At 41.7% G+C, this 18,936-nt stretch overlaps 1 protein-coding gene across 2 annotated transcripts in view; it reads right to left on the minus strand.

Moving 5' to 3' along the window:
* LOC120993695 (retinol dehydrogenase 7-like) overlaps positions 1-18,936 on the minus strand; it is a 115,519-nt gene that overhangs the window by 57,828 nt on the left and 38,755 nt on the right. For both annotated transcript variants that reach the window (XM_040422170.1, XM_040422171.1), the window contains exon 3: positions 7,160-7,418. In XM_040422170.1, coding sequence (XP_040278104.1) covers positions 7,160-7,418 — 259 coding nt within the window. The remainder of the gene's footprint in view (positions 1-7,159; positions 7,419-18,936) is intronic.

The raw sequence follows: 18,936 nt of genomic DNA on the forward strand, positions 1-18,936 counted from the left end.
TGACATCCATATACAAGGGCTTAGATTAGACTCAGGATAGATGAGAATGAGGCTTAACACACAACTGTAATAGAGTGTGAAAGATTTAGCACAGAAGAGGATCGAGTAGGCTGCATTGTACTGTTACAGGCAAGATGTACAAGCCAAATGATAGGACGTTATTAATAATAACCAATTGCAAATCTGTTTTGTTTGTAAAAATGTATTCAAAGGCGTCCATAGCCTTTAACTGATTTATTGGCATCACTAATCTAGAGGTGTCAGTCCTATTATCGTGATATATGTATCTACAATGACAAGAAAATAGTCCCTAAAGCAGTTTTCCAGGATTACTATAGTTTTTAACAGATATGTTTAATGTCCCAGAGTGGCATTACCACCTTTTTACGCCCCCCCCCCCCTACTATCTTCTATGGTGGATCCTGTGTCATTCTGTGTATTTATTGGCAGATCCTGCATAATGTGAATCTATATTTCTGAGTTGGTAACTGTTTACGTGTAATGTACCTGGTCTACCAGCAGATGGCGGCAACAATGGCACAGCTAGTTTCCCTAGAATGGAAACTTCTGTCCATTCTAGCCCTCTCTAGAGAGAGAGGAGTGTAGTTAGTGAGGGTCAGTTGAGAGTACCCCCTGTAAGAGGAAGGCAGCAGGCCCCTCGTCCCTGTTGGACGGGCCTCGCCAAGGCCAGTGGAGCACCATCAGCTCTGCTGGAACAAGAGAGAATAAAAGTTAAAAACCTCAGAAGCCAGGAAGAGAAGGTTCCCTGGATCAAGATAAAGAGAAAGATATAAATAAAGATAAAGACAGAGTCAGACTACAAAAAGCTAAGTTCAGCAGAAAGAAAATGTTTCTATTTAATATAGTTAGCACAGCAGAGCTAGAGAAAGTGACAAATGTAGTAGGGCCGAATGTGTTTGCCTGCCAGATTTAAAACCAAAGGCTGCTGGTGATCAAGATAAAGTTGGAAGATTGTTCCCTGATGCAAGTTTTTTCAAGTGAAGCTGTTTCAACTTTATTAAAAGTTTGGACTAGTGGTGGGCGAGCATGCTCGGCCGAACACCAGTTCGGCTCGAGCATTGCTATGCTCAGCCGAATATCGCGTGTGCTTGAACGCGATGCTCGAGTCACTGTATTTAAATCTAATTTAGCTTCTATTTCTGAAAAGTTTCTGGCGGGATTCAATCTCACAACCTTCTACATTACAGCTAAGAATGTTAGCCACTACACTATAGAGCTTCATGGCCAATTACTTTAAAAAAAAAAAAGAAATAATATGAGACTTCTGCTGTATAGGAATACTTACTAGTAGTAAAAATTGCTATACATAAAAAGTCTCATATTTTTTTTAAAATTTTTTGTAACTGGCCATGCAGCTCTGTAGTGTAGTGGTTAACATTCTGGGCTGTAATGTAGAAGGATGTGAATTCAAATCCCGTTAGAAACTTTTCAGAAATAGAGGCTAAATTAAATTTATATATTTAAAACATTTTTTAGTAATTGTAAAAAATGTGCAATTACAAAAAATAAATTATATATATATATATATATATATATATATATATATACAGTACAGACCAAAAGTTTGGACACATCTTCTTATTCAAAGAGTTTTCTTTATTTTCATGACTATGAAGGCATCAAAACTATGAATTAGCACATGTGGAATTATGTACATAACAAACAAGTGTGAAACAACTGAAAATATGTCATATTCTAGGTTCTTCAAAGTAGCCACCTTTTGCTTTGAGTACTGCTTTGCACACTCTTGGCATTCTCTTGATGAGCTTCAAGAAGTAGTCCCCTGAAATGGTCTTCCAACAGTCTTGAAGGAGTTCCCAGAGATGCTTAGCACTTGTTGGCCCTTTTGCCTTCACTCTGCGGTCCAGCTCACCCCAAACCATCTCGATTGGGTTCAGGTCCGGTGACTGTGGAGGCCAGGTCATCTGGCGCAGCACCCCATCACTCTCCTTCATGGTCAAATAGCCCTTACTTTCAAAGTTTTCCCAATTTTTCGGCTGACTGACTGACCTTCATTTCTTAAAGTAATGATGGCCACTCGTTTTTCTTTACTTAGCTGCTTTTTTCTTGCCATAATACAAATTCTAACAGTCTATTCAGTAGGACTATCAGCTGTGTATCCACCTGACTTCTCCTCAACGCAACTGATGGTCCCAACCCCATTTATAAGGCAAGAAATCCTACTTATTAAACCTGACAGGGCACACCTGTGAAGTGAAAACCATTTCAGGGGACTACCTCTTGAAGCTCATCAAGAGAATGTCAAGAGTGTGCAAAGCAGTAATCAAAGCAAAAGGTGGCTACTTTGAAGGACCTAGAATATGACATATTTTCAGTTGTTTCACACTTGTTTGTTATGTATATAATTCCACATGTGACTGAGTCACACCACAGTGACTGAGTAATACCACAGTGACTGAGTCACACCACACAAAAACAAAAGTTTTAAATTTTAGAAAAACTGACTTTTCTAAAATTAGATTAGTGGTATACGAGTCCCTATCAGATTGGAACAGTTTCATTGGAGTCCAGGAGAAATGGGACTACTTAAAAGAGGCACTATTGAAGGCAACAGAAAATTGCATTAGGCTTGTCAGTAAAAAGCAAAAAAAGGAAAAGACCAATGTGGTACTCAGCAGAAGTGGCCAAAATCATTAAAAACAAAAAGATAGCATTTAGGAATTATAAAAAAAAACAAAACGAGGATGACAGGCTAATTTACAAGATTAGGCAGAGAGAGGCCAAACAAGTTATAAGAGCTTCTAAAGCACAAGCAGAAGAGAAATTAGCTCAGTCAGGGAAAAAAGGCGATAAGGCATTCTTCAGATACATAAATGAAAAAAGGAAACTAAAACAAGGAATTACAAAATTAAAAACAAAAGAAGGAAGGTATATGGAAGAAGATAAAGAACTAGCTGACTGCCTCAATGAATACTTCTGTTCAGTCTTTACGAAGGAAAAGGACCTCAGTTAGGAAAGAAGACTAATGAATCTTTTGATGCATGTGTCTTTACAGAGGAAGAGGTTCTAAGTCAGCTGTCTAAAATCAATACAAATAAGTCACAGGGACCTGATGGGATACACCCAAAGCTATTAAAAGAGCTCAGCGGTGAACTAGCAAAACCATTAACAGATTTATTTAACCAATCACTGGCAACAGGAGTCGTCCCAGAAGATTGGAAATTAGCAAATGTTGTGCCGATTCACAAGAAAGGTAGTAGGGAGGAATCGGGCAACTATAGGCCATTAAGCCTGACATCAATAGTGGGGAAATTAATGGAAACCATACTTAAGGAGAGGATTGTGGAACATCTAAAATCCCATGGATTGAAAGATGAAAAACAGCATGGGTTTACTTCAGGGAGATCATGTCAAACTAATCTTATTGATTTTTTTGATTGGGTGACTAAAACAATAGATGGCGGAGGTGCAGTAGACATCGCTTATCTAGACTTCAGTAAGGCTTTTGATACTGTCCCACACAGAAGGCTTATCAATAAATTGCAGTCTTTGGGCTTGGACTCCCATATTTTTGAATGGATTAGGCAGTGGCTGAGGGACAGGCAACAGAGGGTTGTAGTCAATGGAGTATATTCAGACCAAGGTCTTGTTACCAGTGGGGTACCTCAGGGATCTGTTCTGGGACCCATATTGTTTAATATCTTTATCAGCGAAATTGCAGAAGGCCTCGATGGTAAGGTGTGTCTTTTTGCTGATGACACAAAGATTTGTAACAGGGTTGATGTTCCTGGAGGGATACACCAAATGGAAAAGGATTTAGGAAAACTAGAGGAATGGTCAAAAATCTGGCAACTAAAATTTAATGTGGATAAGTGCAAAATAATGCACCTGGGGCGTAAAAACCCAAGAGCAGAATATAAAATCAGTGATACAGTCCTAACCTCAGTATCTGAGGAAAGGGATTTAGGGGTCATTATTTCAGAAGACTTAAAGGTAGGCAGACAATGTCATAGAGCAGCAGGAAATGCTAGTAGAATGCTTGGGTGTATAGGGAGAGGCATTACTAGTAGAAAGAGGGAGGTGCTCATGCCGCTCTACAGAGTATTGTGCTCAGTACTGGAGACCATATCTCCAGAAGGATATTGATACTTTGGAGAGAGTTCAGAGAAGAGCTACTAAACTGGTACATGGATTGCAGGATAAAACTTACCATGAAAGATTAAAGGACCTTAACATGTATAGCTTGGAAGAAAGACGAGACAGAGGGGATATGATAGAAACTTTTAAATACATAAAGGGAATCAACAAGGTAAAAGAGGAGAGAATATTTAAAAGAAGAAAAACTGCTACAAGAGGACATAGTTTTAAATTAGAGGGGCAAAGGTTTAAAAGTAATATCAGGAAGTATTATTTTACTGAGAGAGTAGTGGATGCATGGAATAGCCTTCCTGCAGAAGTGGTAGCTGCAAATACAGTGAAGGAGTTTAAGCATGCATGGGTTAGGAATAAGGCCATCCTTCATATAAGATAGGGCCAGGGGCTATCCATAGTACTCAGTATATTGGGCAGACTAGATGGGCCAAATGGTTCTTATCTGCCGACACATTCTATGTTTCTATGTTTCTATGTTAATTCATAGTTTTGATGCCTTCATAGTCATGAAAATAAAGAAAACTCTTTGAATGAGAAGGTGTGTCCAAACTTTTGGTCTGTACTGTATGTAAAATCATACTTCTGATATATATGCATACTATGTGGGAAACTACTACTTATGTTTTAGCCATAATATATTATAATATATTATAAATATATAATAATATATATGTAATATACGTATATATTTCTGAAAAGTTTTTGACGGGATTCGAACAACCTTCTACATTACTGCCCAGAATGTTAACCACTACACTATAGAGCTGCATGGCCAGTTACCAAAAGAAAAAAAAATACTTCTGCTGTATAGGAATACTTACTACTAGTAAGTATTCCTTTACAGCAGAAGTCTCATATTATTATTATTTTTTTAAGTAACTGGCCATGCAGCTCTATAGTGTAGTGGTTCGAATCCCGCCAGAAACTTTTCAGAAATAGAGGCTAAATTAGATTTAAATACACTGGGGTGTCCCCAAGCACTGACTCCATATATGGACATAGCTATATATGGAGTCAGAGCAGGGACTCCTAAGCCGAACTAGAGTCCCGACACCCTCCCCTCTTCAGAGCAGGGGGTGCCTGGTTTAATTCTCGGGTTCTCCTATTGACTTCCATAGTGCTCGGGTGTTCTGTAGAGCACCCAAGCATCGGGAAGTGTTCTACTCGAGCATTAGAGCACACGAGCACTTTGGTGCTCGACCAACACTAGTCTGGACACAATTCATTCTACAAACCCCTCAACTATTCATATAATTTGCACTACTGCGGACAACAAGGCCTGGGATTCCAAGATATCCAGGTAGGAGCACTGTGACATGTGCCCAGCCACAACACCTAAAGGGACATTATAGGCTACCCTTACACCACCACTCTGGTATTCCTACACCTAGGTACCACCAACACCATCTACTTAGGGGCACCCAGTCCCTCGTTGCTGAAAGGCAACTGGCGTCACAACAAACTTTTAACTTTTATAACATCTTAAAGGGACCCCCTGGCCGATGTCTCACCCATGGTTGCTGCATATGCTCATGTAGTTGCTTACCTCATGTACACCTTTCCAATGCATTTTGTTCTGTTTGGACTCTCCTGACCTGTTTTCACCATATAAACCAATCCCTCTGGTTTTTTCCATCCTGTATGTAGCACTTCCTGTTGTATCCAACCAAACCCATAATGCACTACTTCAATGCCCAGCTAGTTACATACACTCCCCTATTACTACCCCTGTTGCTCCTTTGACACATCCAAACAAAGGATACAAAAACGCAGCACACCACGTTCTTGTATCCTGCAGAGGCCGGTAACAATGTAACTCTATGGTGAATGGATACCACTGTATGGCATCAGTCTGAGGCATCCATTTAACGTATACGTTTTATGGATACGTTAAACGAATGGGAAAAATGTGATGTGAACCCACCCTAAGGCCTCTTTCACACGAGCGTGTCCGGATAAGGTCCGGATGCGTTGCGGCAAACCCGCGCTAGTAGGTACCCAATTGCAGTTAGTTTTGACTGCGATTGCGTTCCGTTGTTCAGTTTTTATCGCGCGGGTGCAATGTGTTTTGCACGCGCGTGATAAAAAACTGACTGTGGTACCCAGACCCGAACTTCTTCACAGAAGTTCAGGTTTGGGTTCAAGGTTGTGTAGATTGTATTATTTTCCCTTATAACAGGGTTATAAGGGAAAATAATAGCATTCTAGGTCTGGAGGGGTTAAAAAAAAATATAAAAAAATTTAACTCACCTTAATCCACTTGTTCGCGCAGCCGGCATCTCTTCTGTCTTCTTGTTTGAGGAATAAGACCTTTGATGACGTCACTGCGTTCATCACATGGTCCGATGGATCGTGTGATGGACCATGTGATGAACGTAGTGACGTCATCAAAGGTCCTTTTCCTCACAGATGAAGACAGAAGAGATGCCGGCTGCGCGAACAAGTGGATTCAAGTGAGTTAAATTATTTTTTTATATTTTTTTAACCCCTCCAGCCCTATTTTACTTAGCATTCTGTATTCAGAATGCTATTATTTTCCCTTATAACCATGTTATAAGGGAAAATAATAATGATCGGGTCCCCATCCCGATCGTCTCCTAGCAACCGTACGCGAAAATCGCACCTCATACGCACTTGATTGCGGATGCTTGCGATTTTCACGCAGCACCATTCACTTCTATGGGGCCTGCGTTGCGTGAAAATGCACAAAATAGAGCTTGCTGCGATTTTCACACAACGCACAAGTGATGCGTGAAAATCACCGCTCATGTGCACAGCCCTATAGAAATGAATGGGTCCGGATTCAGTGCGGGTGCAATGCGTTGAACTCACGCATTGCACACGCGCGGAAAACTCGCCCGTGTGAAAGGGGCCTAACAGAAAGAAAATAAGAAAGAGCTGCATGGACAGCCCATTACAGAAGATAGCAGCAATAAAGGGAAAAGAAATACAAAATTATAGCTACCTTCATAAATGATTATTTTATAGGATATTAATGCAGATCCCTTTAAAAGAAGATACATACCGAAGACTGTCAGAAAAGGATTCTACTCCAAACTTTGATATGCAGTATCCTCCACCACAGATACTTATTCTGCCAGCCACACTGCCTACATTCACAACACGACCTTGTGCTTTCCGTATCATTGGCAACATATTAAGTGTCACGTCAATGACTCCTATCAGATTTACTTTCAGAATCTTCAAGAAGTCATCTGTAGTCAACCATTCATTAATACCTCCTGGAATACCAATGCCTGCATTGTTCACCAGACCCCAAAGACCTGAAAATAAAAAGTTAGATCATTGCATTAAAGTGGTATTCCCATCACAGACAATGGGGGAATATCACCAGGATATGCCCTCATTGTCTGATAGGTGTGGGTCCCACCTCCAGCCACCGCCAAGTGCTCTTCCCATACAAGTGAATGGGAGCACACCTCTCCCATTCATTTCTATGAGGGCGACGGAATTAGCCGAGCCAACACCGCTCCTTTCTCGGTGTAGGTGCAGGTCCCAGAGATCCTAGTGATATGCCCTTATTGTCTGTGATGGAAAACACCCTTTAAGTTACATGTTTTAAATCAATTCTAAAATGAAACAGAAAAAATTATGTTAAAGTGAACATGTCATCTTGCTGTGTAATCTGTGGTGCTTACAGAGCAGATTGATATTTAGTTTTGTGCAAGGTCCTACTGAGTGATTGATAACCTCCTCATATCAGTGTACATAAAGAAATAACTGTCAATCACTAAGTAGTATCGCCCACTAGACTCCTAAACCCCAAATTAGTAGATATTTAAATGAATATATTACAAGATATATATATATATATATATATATATATATATATATATATATACAGTACAGACCAAAAACTTGGACACACCTTCTCATTCAAAGAGTTTTCTTTATTTTCATGACTATAAAAATTGTAGATTCACACTGAAGGCATCAAAACTATGAATTAACACATGTGGAATTATATACATAACAAACAAGTGTGAAACAACTGAAAATATGTCATATTCTAGGTTGTTCAAAGTAGCCACCTTTTGCTTTGATTACTGCTTTGCACACTCTTGGCATTCTCTTGATGAGCTTCAAGAGGTAGTCCCCTGAAAGGGTTTTCACTTCACAGGTGTGCCCTGTCAGGTTTAATAAGTGGGATTTCTTGCCTTATAAATGGGGTTGGGACCATCAGTTGCGTTGAGGAGAAGTCAGGTGGATACACAGCTGATAGTCCTACTGAATAGACTGTTAGTATTTGTATTATGGCAAGAAAAAAGCAGCTAAGTAAAGAAAAACGAGTGGCCATCATTACTTTAAGAAATGAAGGTCAGTCAGTCAGCCGAAAAATTGGGAAAACTTTGAAAGTAAGGGCTATTTGACCATGAAGGAGAGTGATTGGGTGCTGCGCCAGATGACCTGGCCTCCACAGTCACCGGACCTGAACTCAATCGAGATGGTTTGGGGTGAGCTGGACCGCAGAGTGAAGGCAAAAGGGCCAACAAGTGCTAAGCATCTCTGGGAACTCCTTCAAGACTGTTGGAAGACCATTTCAGGGGACTACCTCTTGAAGCTCATCAAGAGAATGCCAAGAGTGTGCAAAGCAGTAATCAAAGCAAAAGGTGGCTACTTTGAAGAACCTAGAATATGACATATTTTCAGTTGTTTCACACTTGTTTGTTATGTATATAATTCCACATGTGTTAATTCATAGTTTTGATGCCTTCATAGTCATGAAAATAAAGAAAACTCTTTGAATGAGAAGATGTGTCCAAACTTTTGGTCTGTACTGTATATATATATATATATATATATATATATATATATATATATATATAGAGACCAGGTTGTTCCAGACGCAACAATATCACATATGTCTATTTTCTTTGTTAATTTGTTTCAGTTTATATACATATACTAGCAGAAGGACCCGGCTTCGCACGGGTATATTTCATCTATTTCATTTTATGTTTCCGTGTGTCTAGAATTTTTTATTTTTGTCACAAGTTAGTGGAAAATGATGATTTTTTATTTTTTTTTTCATACAAAGTCTCATATTCCACTAACTTGTGACAAAAAATAAAAACTTCCATGAACTCACTATGCCCATCAGCGAATACCTTGGGGTCTCTTCTTTCCAAAATGGGGTCACTTATGGGGTAGTTATACTGCCCTGGCATTCTAGGGCCCAAATGTGTGGTAAGGAGTTTGAAATCAAATTCTGTAAAAAATGACGAGTGAAATCCGAAGGTGCTCTTTGGAATATGGGCCCCTTTGCCCACCTAGGCTGCAAAAAAGTGTCACACATCTGGTATCTCCGTATTCAGTAGAAGTTGGGGAATGTGTTTTGGGGTGTCATTTTACATATACCCATGCTGGGTGAGAGAAATATCTTGGCAAAAGACAACTTTCCCATTTTTTTATACAAAGTTGGCATTTGACCAAGATATTTATCTCACCCAGCATGGGTATATGTAAAATGACACCTCAAAAACAATTCCCCAACTTCTCCCGAGTACGGAGATACCAGATGTGTGACACTTTTTTGCAGCCTAGGTGGGCAAAGGGGCCCATATTCCAAAGAGCACCTTTCGGATTTCACTCGTCATTTTTTTACAGAATTTGATTTCAAACTCCTTACCACACATTTGGGCCCCTAGAATGCCAGGGCAGTATAACTCCCCACAAGTGACCCCATTTTGGAAAGAAGAGACCCCAAGGTATTCGCTGATGGGCATAGTGAGTTCATGGAAGTTTTTATTTTTTGTCACAAGTTAGTGGAATATGAGACTTTGTATGAAAAAAAAATAAAAATAAATAAATCATCATTTTCCACTAACTTGTGACAAAAAATAAAAAATTCTAGGAACTCGCCATGCCCCTCACGGAATACCTTGGGGTGTCTTCTTTCCAAAATGGGGTCACTTGTGGGGTAGTTATACTGCCCTGGCATTCTAGGGGCCCAAATGTGTGGTAAGGAGTTTGAAATCAAATTCTGTAAAAAATGACCTGTGAAATCCGAAAGGTGCTCTTTGGAATATGGGCCCCTTTGCCCACCTAGGCTGCAAAAAAGTGTCACACATCTGGTATCTCCGTACTCAGGAGAAGGTGGGGAATGGTTTTGGGGTGTCTTTTTACATATACCCATGCTGGGTGAGATAAATATCTTGGTCAAATGCCAACTTTGTATAAAAAAATGGGAAAAGTTGTCTTTTGCCAAGATATTTCTTTCACCCAGCATGGGTATATGTAAAATGACACCCCAAAACACATTTCCCACCTTCTCCTGAGTACGGAGATACCAGATGTGTGACACTTTTTTGCAGCCTAGGTGGGCAAAGGGGCCCATATTCCAAAGAGCACCTTTCGGATTTCACAGGTCATTTTTTTACAGAATTTGATTTCAAACTCCTTACCACACATTTGGGCACCTAGAATGCCAGGGCAGTATAACTACCCCACAAGTGACCCCATTTTGGAAAGAAGAGACCCCAAGGTATTCGCTGATGGGCATAGTGAGTTCATAGAACTTTTTATTTTTTGTCACAAGTTAGTGGAATATGAGACTTTGTAAAGAAAAAAAAAAAAAAAAAAAATCATCATTTTCCGCTAGCTTGTGACAAAAAATAAAAAGTTCGATGAACTCACTATGCCCATCAGCGAATACCTTAGGGTGTGTACTTTCCGAAATGGGGTCATTTGTGGGGTGTTTGTACTGTCTGGCCATTGTAGAACCTCAGGAAACATGACAGGTGCTCAGAAAGTCAGAGCTGCTTCAAAAAGCGGAAATTCACATTTTTGTACCATAGTTTGTAAACGCTATAACTTTTACCCAAACCATTTTTTTTTACCCAAACATTTTTTTTTTATCAAAGACATGTAGAACAATAAATTTAGAGCAAAATTTATATATGGATGTCGTTTTTTTTGCAAAATTTTACAACTGAAAGTGAAAAATGTCATTTTTTTGCAAAAAAATCGTTAAATTTCGATTAATAACAAAAAAAGTAAAAATGTCAGCAGCAATGAAATACCACCAAATGAAAGCTCTATTAGTGAGAAGAAAAGGAGGTAAAATTCATTTGGGTGGTAAGTTGCATGACCGAGCAATAAACGGTGAAAGTAGTGTAGGTCAGAAGTGTAAAAAGTGGCCTGGTCTTTCAGGGTGTTTAAGCACTGGGGGCTGAGGTGGTTAAGGACTTAGCCCTATTTCACCTTAAGGACTTGGCCATTTTTTGCAAATCTGACCAGTGTCACTTTAAGTGCTGATAACTTTAAAACTCTTTGACCTATCCAGGCCGTTCTGAGATTGTTTTTTCGTCACATATTGTACTTCATGAAACTGGTAAAATGAAGTAAAAAAAAATCATTTTTATTTATAAAAAAATACCAAATTTACCAAAAATGTGTAAAAAATACCAAATTTCCAAGTTTCAATTTCTCTACTTTTATAATACATAGTAATACCTCCAAAAATTGTTATTACTTTACATTCCCCATATGTCTACTTCTTGTTTGGATCATTTTGGGAATTATATTTTATTTTTTGGGGATGTTACAAGGCTTAGAAGTTTAGAAGCAAATCTTGAAATTTTTCAGAAATTTTCAAAAACCCAATTTTTAGGGACCAGTTCAGGTCTAAAGTCACTTTGCGAGGCTTACACAATAGAAACCACCCAAAAATATATAAGGTATTCAAAACTGATTTTACCAACGTCGTTAACCCTTTAGGTGTTCCACAAGAATTAATGGAAAATAGAGATACAATTTCAAAATTTCACTTTTTTGGCAGATTTTCCATTTTAATAATTTTTTTCCAGTTACAAAGCAAGGGTTAACAGCCAAACCAAAATCAATATTTATGCTGAGGAGTGGTTAGAGGTACTAGTAGAGATGAGCGGCCGCTTATTTAAAGTTAAAGTTACTGCAGGATATGGATTACAGTTTAGAAATGTGACTGTCAAATGTACACTTCTGTGAGCGGCGGGGAAGGGGATCTGTGGATGACGCTGTTATAAGGAGGGGGATCTGTGGTTGACACTGTTATAGGGAGGGGGAATCTGTGGATGACACTGTTATGGGGTGGGATCTGTGGATGACACATATAGCATAAGATGCTATATACGGTATGTGTCATCCACAGATCCCCCTCCACAACAGTGTCATCCACAGATCCCCCTCCACAACAGTGTCATCCACAGATCCCCCTCCACAACAGTGTCATCCACAGATCCCCCCCATAACAGTGTCATCCACAGATCCCCCCCATAAGTGTCATCCACAGATCCCCCTCCATAACAGTGTCATCCACAGATCCCCCTCCATAACAGTGTGTCATCTAGATCCCCCTCCATAACAGTGTCATCCACAGATCCCCCTCTATAACAGTGTCATCCACAGATCCCCCTCTATAACAGTGTCATCCACAGATCCCCCTCCACAACAGTGTCATCCACAGATCCCCCTCCACAACAGTGTCACCCACAGATCCCCCTCCACAACAGTGTCATCCACAGATCCCCCCCATAACAGTGTCATCCACAGATCCCCCCATAACAGTATCATCCACAGATCCCCCCATAACAGTGTCATCCACAGATCCCCCATAAGTGTCATCCACAGATCCCCCTCCATAACAGTGTCATCCACAGATCCCCCTCCATAACAGTGTGTCATCTACAGATGCTGTATACGGTATGTGTCATCCACAGATCCCCCTCCACAACAGTGTCATCCACAGATCCCCCTCCACAACCGTGTCATCCACAGATCCCCCTCCACAACAGTGTCATCCACAGATCCCCCCATAACAGTGTCATCCACAGATCCCCCCATAACAGTGTCATCCACAGATACCCCCCCCCCCCTAAGTGTCATCCACAGATCCCCCTCCATAACAGTGTCATCCACAGATCCCCCTCCATAACAGTGTGTCATCTAGATCCCCCTCCATAACAGTGTCATCCACAGATCCCCCCCATAACAGTGTCATCCACAGATCCCCCCCATAACAGTGTCATCCACAGATCCCCCATAACAGTGTCATCCACAGACCCCCCCCAAAAGTGTCATCCACAGATCCCCCTCTATAACAGTGTCATCCACAGATCCCCCTCCACAACAGTGTCATCCACAGATCCCCCTCCACAACAGTGTCATCCACAGATCCCCCTCCACAACAGTGTCATCCACAGATCCCCCTCCACAACAGTGTCATCCACAGATCCCCCCCATAACAGTATCATCCACAGATCCCCCCATAACAGTGTCATCCACAGATCCCCCCATAAGTGTCATCCACAGATCCCCCTCCATAACAGTGTCATCCACAGAACCCCCTCCATAACAGTGTGTCATCTACAGATCCCCCTCCATAACAGTGTCATCCACAGATCCCCCCCATAAGTGTCATCCACAGATCCCCCTCCATAACAGTGTCATCCACAGATCCCCATAATTCTTATGTACAGGATTCGTAGGATTCGAGATTCGAAAGATTCAATATATTCGAGAACCTTTTCGGATTCGGATTCGAAAAAAATTGGATTCGTCCTCTCCTGCATAACGTAAACGGGACGGATCGGTTATGCAGCCCATAGACTTCTATTATGACGGAATAAATAACGGAATGCCTCTAAAGGCATTCCGTCATGGAATTATGTTATGGTCCATGGTAACGGAATCCATAATGCAATTCAGTAAATACCACAACAACCAATCAGATTCCACCTTTCATTTTCATTTTTAACAGCTCCTTTGGAAAATGATAGGAATGGAATCTGATTGGTTGCTATGGCTATTAAGCCAGTTCTACTTTACAGCAGTTTTGTAAATTTCCCCCATTGTTATATACTTTTGAAATTTTTAGTTTTTATTATCCAATTCAATGTTTTACCATTATCGTATATCTGACACTTGATTTATGAGGTCTAACAGAATAATGCTTGCGATTTTTTCGAGAATTACACCACTTCACTCAGTCTTTGCAGAACTCCTTTACAGTGTATTTGCTACCACTAACAGGGCTCAACCTACGTATTAATACATCTTCAATGAAATGGGTTGTCTGAGTTAAAAAACAAAATAGTGAAAGGCAGGGAAGGTATTAAAATAATCAAAGACGTTATACTCACTGTTCCAAAGCTGTCGCTCTTAAAGGGATTCTGTCACCAGGATTTCACTAAGGCTACTTTCACACTTGCGTTGTTCTTTTCCGGCATAGAGTTCCGTCACAGGGGCTCTATACCGGAAAAGAACTGATCAGGTATGTCCCCATGCATTCTGAATGGAGAGTAATCCGTTCAGTTTGCATCAGTATGTCTTCAGTTCAGTCGTTTTGACTGATCAGGCAAAAGAGAAAACCGTAGCATGCTACGGTTTTATCTCCGGCTAAAAAAACTGAAGACTTGCCTGAATGCCGGATCAGGCATTTTTTCCCATAGGAATGTATTAGTGCCGGATCCGGCATTCAGAATACCGGAATGCCGGATCCGTCCTTCCGGTATGCGCATGCGCAGACTGAAAAAAAGGTGAAAAAATAAATGCCGGATCCGTTTTTGCCGGATGACACCGGAAAGACGGATCCGGCATTTCAATGCATTTTTTCGACTGATCAGGCATTTTTAAGACTGATCAGGATCCTGATCAGTCTTACTAATGCCATCAGTTAGCATACATTTTGCCTGATCCGGCAGGCAGTTCCGGCGACGGAACTGCTTGCCGGATCTCTCTGCCGCAAGTGTGAAAGTAGCCTTACTGAGCTGTTAACATGACCACATCAGTCTCCATGATTTATATTACAATATACTAGTATTACTGCCCTGTGTCTTGTAATTTGTCTATAAAATCGCTTTTATTAATATGCAAATTATCTAAATAAGGAGCCCAAGGGGCTGTCCCTCTGTCCGTTGGAGCCCAGCCGCACCCCTTCTCCTTGAGCCCAGCACCGCCCCACTGCTAATCTATTCACTCCTCATCGCCGACCTCATATGCCTGGTGCGCCTTAATCTCTCGCATGCGCCGTATTGCTTCATTATCCAGAAGCAATAAGCCCCCTTCGGTGCTGGTTAAGGCCTCTTGCACACGACCGTATGTATTTTGCGGTCCGCAAAAATACGGATGACATCCGTGTGCATTCTGTATTTTGCGGAACGGAACAGCTAGCCCTTAATAGAACCGTACTATCCTTGTCCGTAATGCGGACAATAATAGGACATGTTTTATTTTTTTGCGGAACAGAAATACGGAAACGGAATGCACACAGGGTACCTTTATTTTATTTTTTTTGCGGACCCATTGAAATAAATGGTTCCGTATACGGTCCGCAAAAAAAGTCCTAAGGCCTCTTGCACATGAACATATTTTTTTTCCGTTCCGTTTTTGCAGATTCCGTTTGCGGTCCGTATGCGGAACCATTCATTTCAATGGTTCCGCAAAAAAAAAAGGAATGTACTCCGTATGCATTCAGTTTCCGTATTTCCGTTCCGCTGAAAGATAGAACTTGTCCTATTATTGCCCGCAAATAATGATCCGTGACTCCATTTAAGTCAATGGTTCCGCAAAAAAAAGGAATGCATACGGAATGCATCCGTATGTCTTCCGTATCCGTTCCGTTTTTGCGGAACCATGTATTGAAAATTTTATGCCCAACCCAATTTTTTATGTACTTATTGTTTAAACATTATTGTATGCTTCAGTTTCCGATCCGCAAAAAAATGGATCACAAACGGAAACCAAACGGAACGACAAAATGGAATGGAAGCGGAATAGAAACACTACTGAAGCAAAAAAATTGAAAAACGGATCAGTTTAAAACGGACCGCAAAACCATACGGTCGTGTGCAAAAGGCATAACTTTGTATGAATAAAAACAGAATTCTGAGAGAGCATTGGGAGGTTACGGCTAGTGATGGACGAACAACGGCCGGGACGATTCGCGAACGCGCGTTCGCGATAAAATGTTCGCGAGCCGCGCGTTTGCCGGGGACCCCATTCACTTTAATGGCAAGCGAACCTGAAAAACCTTCAGGTCATATTTGCAGCCAGCAAACACTTACTAGAAATACACAAATAGTCCCACAACATGGACAGTGATATACCAGAGGGGGCTCATTGGCAAAAATTCCCACAAAAAATATGTATTTTAATCAGGGGCCATTTTTATGCGTCTTAAAGGGTTTCTATCACTTCATATCACATATTTAGGTGTCAGACACTAGCGATCCGCTAGTGTCTGCTCTAACAAACCATCCTAATATAATAGGTTTTGGGGCAGCCGATTTGCTAAAATAACAACTTATATCTATATGCTAATGAGCCTCTAGGTGCTATGGGGGCGTCATTAGCACCTAGAGGCTCCGTCTACCTTCCTAAACTGTCGCCGCCCAGCGCGTCCCTCCAGCCCGCCCATCTCCTGCTGAATGCGATGATCTGCGATCCTCTCCGTGCGCGTCTCTGTTCTGCGCATGCGCAGTGAATGCCTGACCGCTTCCCTGCTCAGACAGCTCCACTGCGCCTGTTCCTCAGAGCACTATGATGTCATCGGCGCAGGCGCAGTGGAGATGTCTGAGCAGGGAAGCGGTCAGACATTCACTGCGCATGCGCAGAACAGAGACGCGCACGGAGAGGATCGCATTCAGCAGGAGATGGGCGGGCTGGAGGGACGCGCTGGGCGGCGGCAGTTTATGAAGGTAGACGGAGCCTCTAGGTGCTAATGACGGCCCCATAGCACCTAGAGGCTCATTAGCATATAGATATAAGTTGTTATTTTAGCAAAACGGCTGCCCCAAAACCTATTATATTAGGATGGTTCGGTAGAGCAGACACTAGCGGAACGCTAGTGTCTGACACCTAAATATGTGATATGAAGTGATAGAAACCCTTTAAAGGGAAACTCTCAAAAATGTGCCCTGCTGGAGCCTAGAAATGTTTTATTTCTTATCAGTTTGATGTATACAAATGTGCAGTACTCCACGTTTTTGTATCCTGCAGAGTCCATTTAAAAAAATGCATACGTTAACGTAAATTTTTTTTCTACCATGGAACTGTATGGTGAACGGACGCCACTGTACGGCATCAGTCTGAGACATCTGTTAACGCATACATTTTTGGTATGCATCAAGTGGATGGCAGAAAAAGGATGTGAACCCAGCCCTAGTATCAGAATAAGCACCAGTAGACAGCGGAGCAGCGTGGCGGAGAGGGGAGGCCACCATGTACTGACAGAGCGCTACCTGGTCCTGGTGGTCAGGGATGAGGACTGTGTTCCCCAAGGATCATTTTCTACTGGGAAATACAGGGCACAGTATAATACACTTGAATCTACAGTATATAATATAAAGTATTAGCCCTACCCCCGAATAATAATACAATTTGGTGGTCATTTATTATATATAAATACGTCTATGTTAGGCGTATTTCTGACACAGATTGTGGCGCAAAGCTACTTAGCACCGCAATCTGCAGATTTTTCCCACTCATGCCAGGTCTAAAAAAGGATGGCGTGGGTAGGGAAAGGGATACAGTTATGGCCATCCAGTTATTGGATACCACCGCCATACATTGACCAGATAACACCTCTGTACAGTGACCGGATAACACCGCCATAACCATGACCGGATAAAGGGTATAAGAGGGCACAGTACAGAGAATGACTAAGGGCACTGCACAGGCTGTGGTAAGAGGTCACAATGCAGGTTATAAGGGGACACAGTACAGGGTGAGGGGCACAGTACAGGGTGGGGGGCACAGTCACATGACCCTGTGATATTAGAAGGTACTTATGGTGAATGCGGTTCATACGACACCATAATAAGAGGCAGAGGAGTGAGGCAAAAGTTGTGATTATGTGGCTAGAGATAAAAAAAATGTAACTGTTGGCCAGTACAGGCCCCAAAAATTAAGCAATAGGCATTCACCTGACAGCAAAGAACTTTGGATTCTGTGGCTGGAGGTACATTAGGCGGTCACAGGATAACAATGTAACTGTCGGCCAGTACAGGCCCCAAAAATTAGCCAATAGGCATTCACCTGACAGCCAAGAATTTTGTAGGCTTCCGTGGCTGGAGGTACATTAGGCGGTCACAGGATAAAAAAATTTATGTAGGCAAGTACAAATACATGTCAAATACATATAATTAAAATAACCAAAAATATAAATTTGGATTAAAAACATGGCTAACGAAATACCCCCTCTTGAATAAACCCCAAATGATAATAGGTGAAATTCAATTACACGTGGGACTCATCACAGGTGTTGAATTCCTCCGAGATCCATGCCTCATTCATTTTTAGAAATATGAGGTAGTCCACACTGTCGTGAGCTAGGCGAGTGCGCTTATCGGTCACGATCCCCCCTGCTGCGCTGAACGTCCTTTTGGACAGGACACTCGACGAGGGGCAAGCCAAGAGTTCCATGGCAAATTGTGCCAGCTCTGGCCACAGGTCAAGCCTGCACACACAGTAGTCAAGGGGTTCCTCACTTCTCAGAGTAGTCGGACACCTGTCGGTCTAGGCATTCCCTGAGGCTGGATCTGGAGGGCGGCTGTCGATGGGTTGGCCACCCAATACAGGTCCTTGACCTTCGTGCTTTTTATATGGGGGTCCCTCTTCAAACACTGGAGCATGAAGGCCCCCATTTGCAGTAAATTGGACACGTTGGAGCGCCTTGGCTTCTGCTCATCGCCCAGGAAAATGTCGTCCTCGGACTCCTACCCCCAGCAACGGACAACACCAGGGATCCCCGAAAAGTTTAAAGCCTGCTCTTCTTGCTCCTCCTCCTCCCCCCAGCCACCA

The sequence above is a fragment of the Bufo bufo genome, chromosome 3 (genome assembly GCF_905171765.1).
Source record: "Bufo bufo chromosome 3, aBufBuf1.1, whole genome shotgun sequence".
Classification (NCBI taxonomy): domain Eukaryota; kingdom Metazoa; phylum Chordata; class Amphibia; order Anura; family Bufonidae; genus Bufo; species Bufo bufo.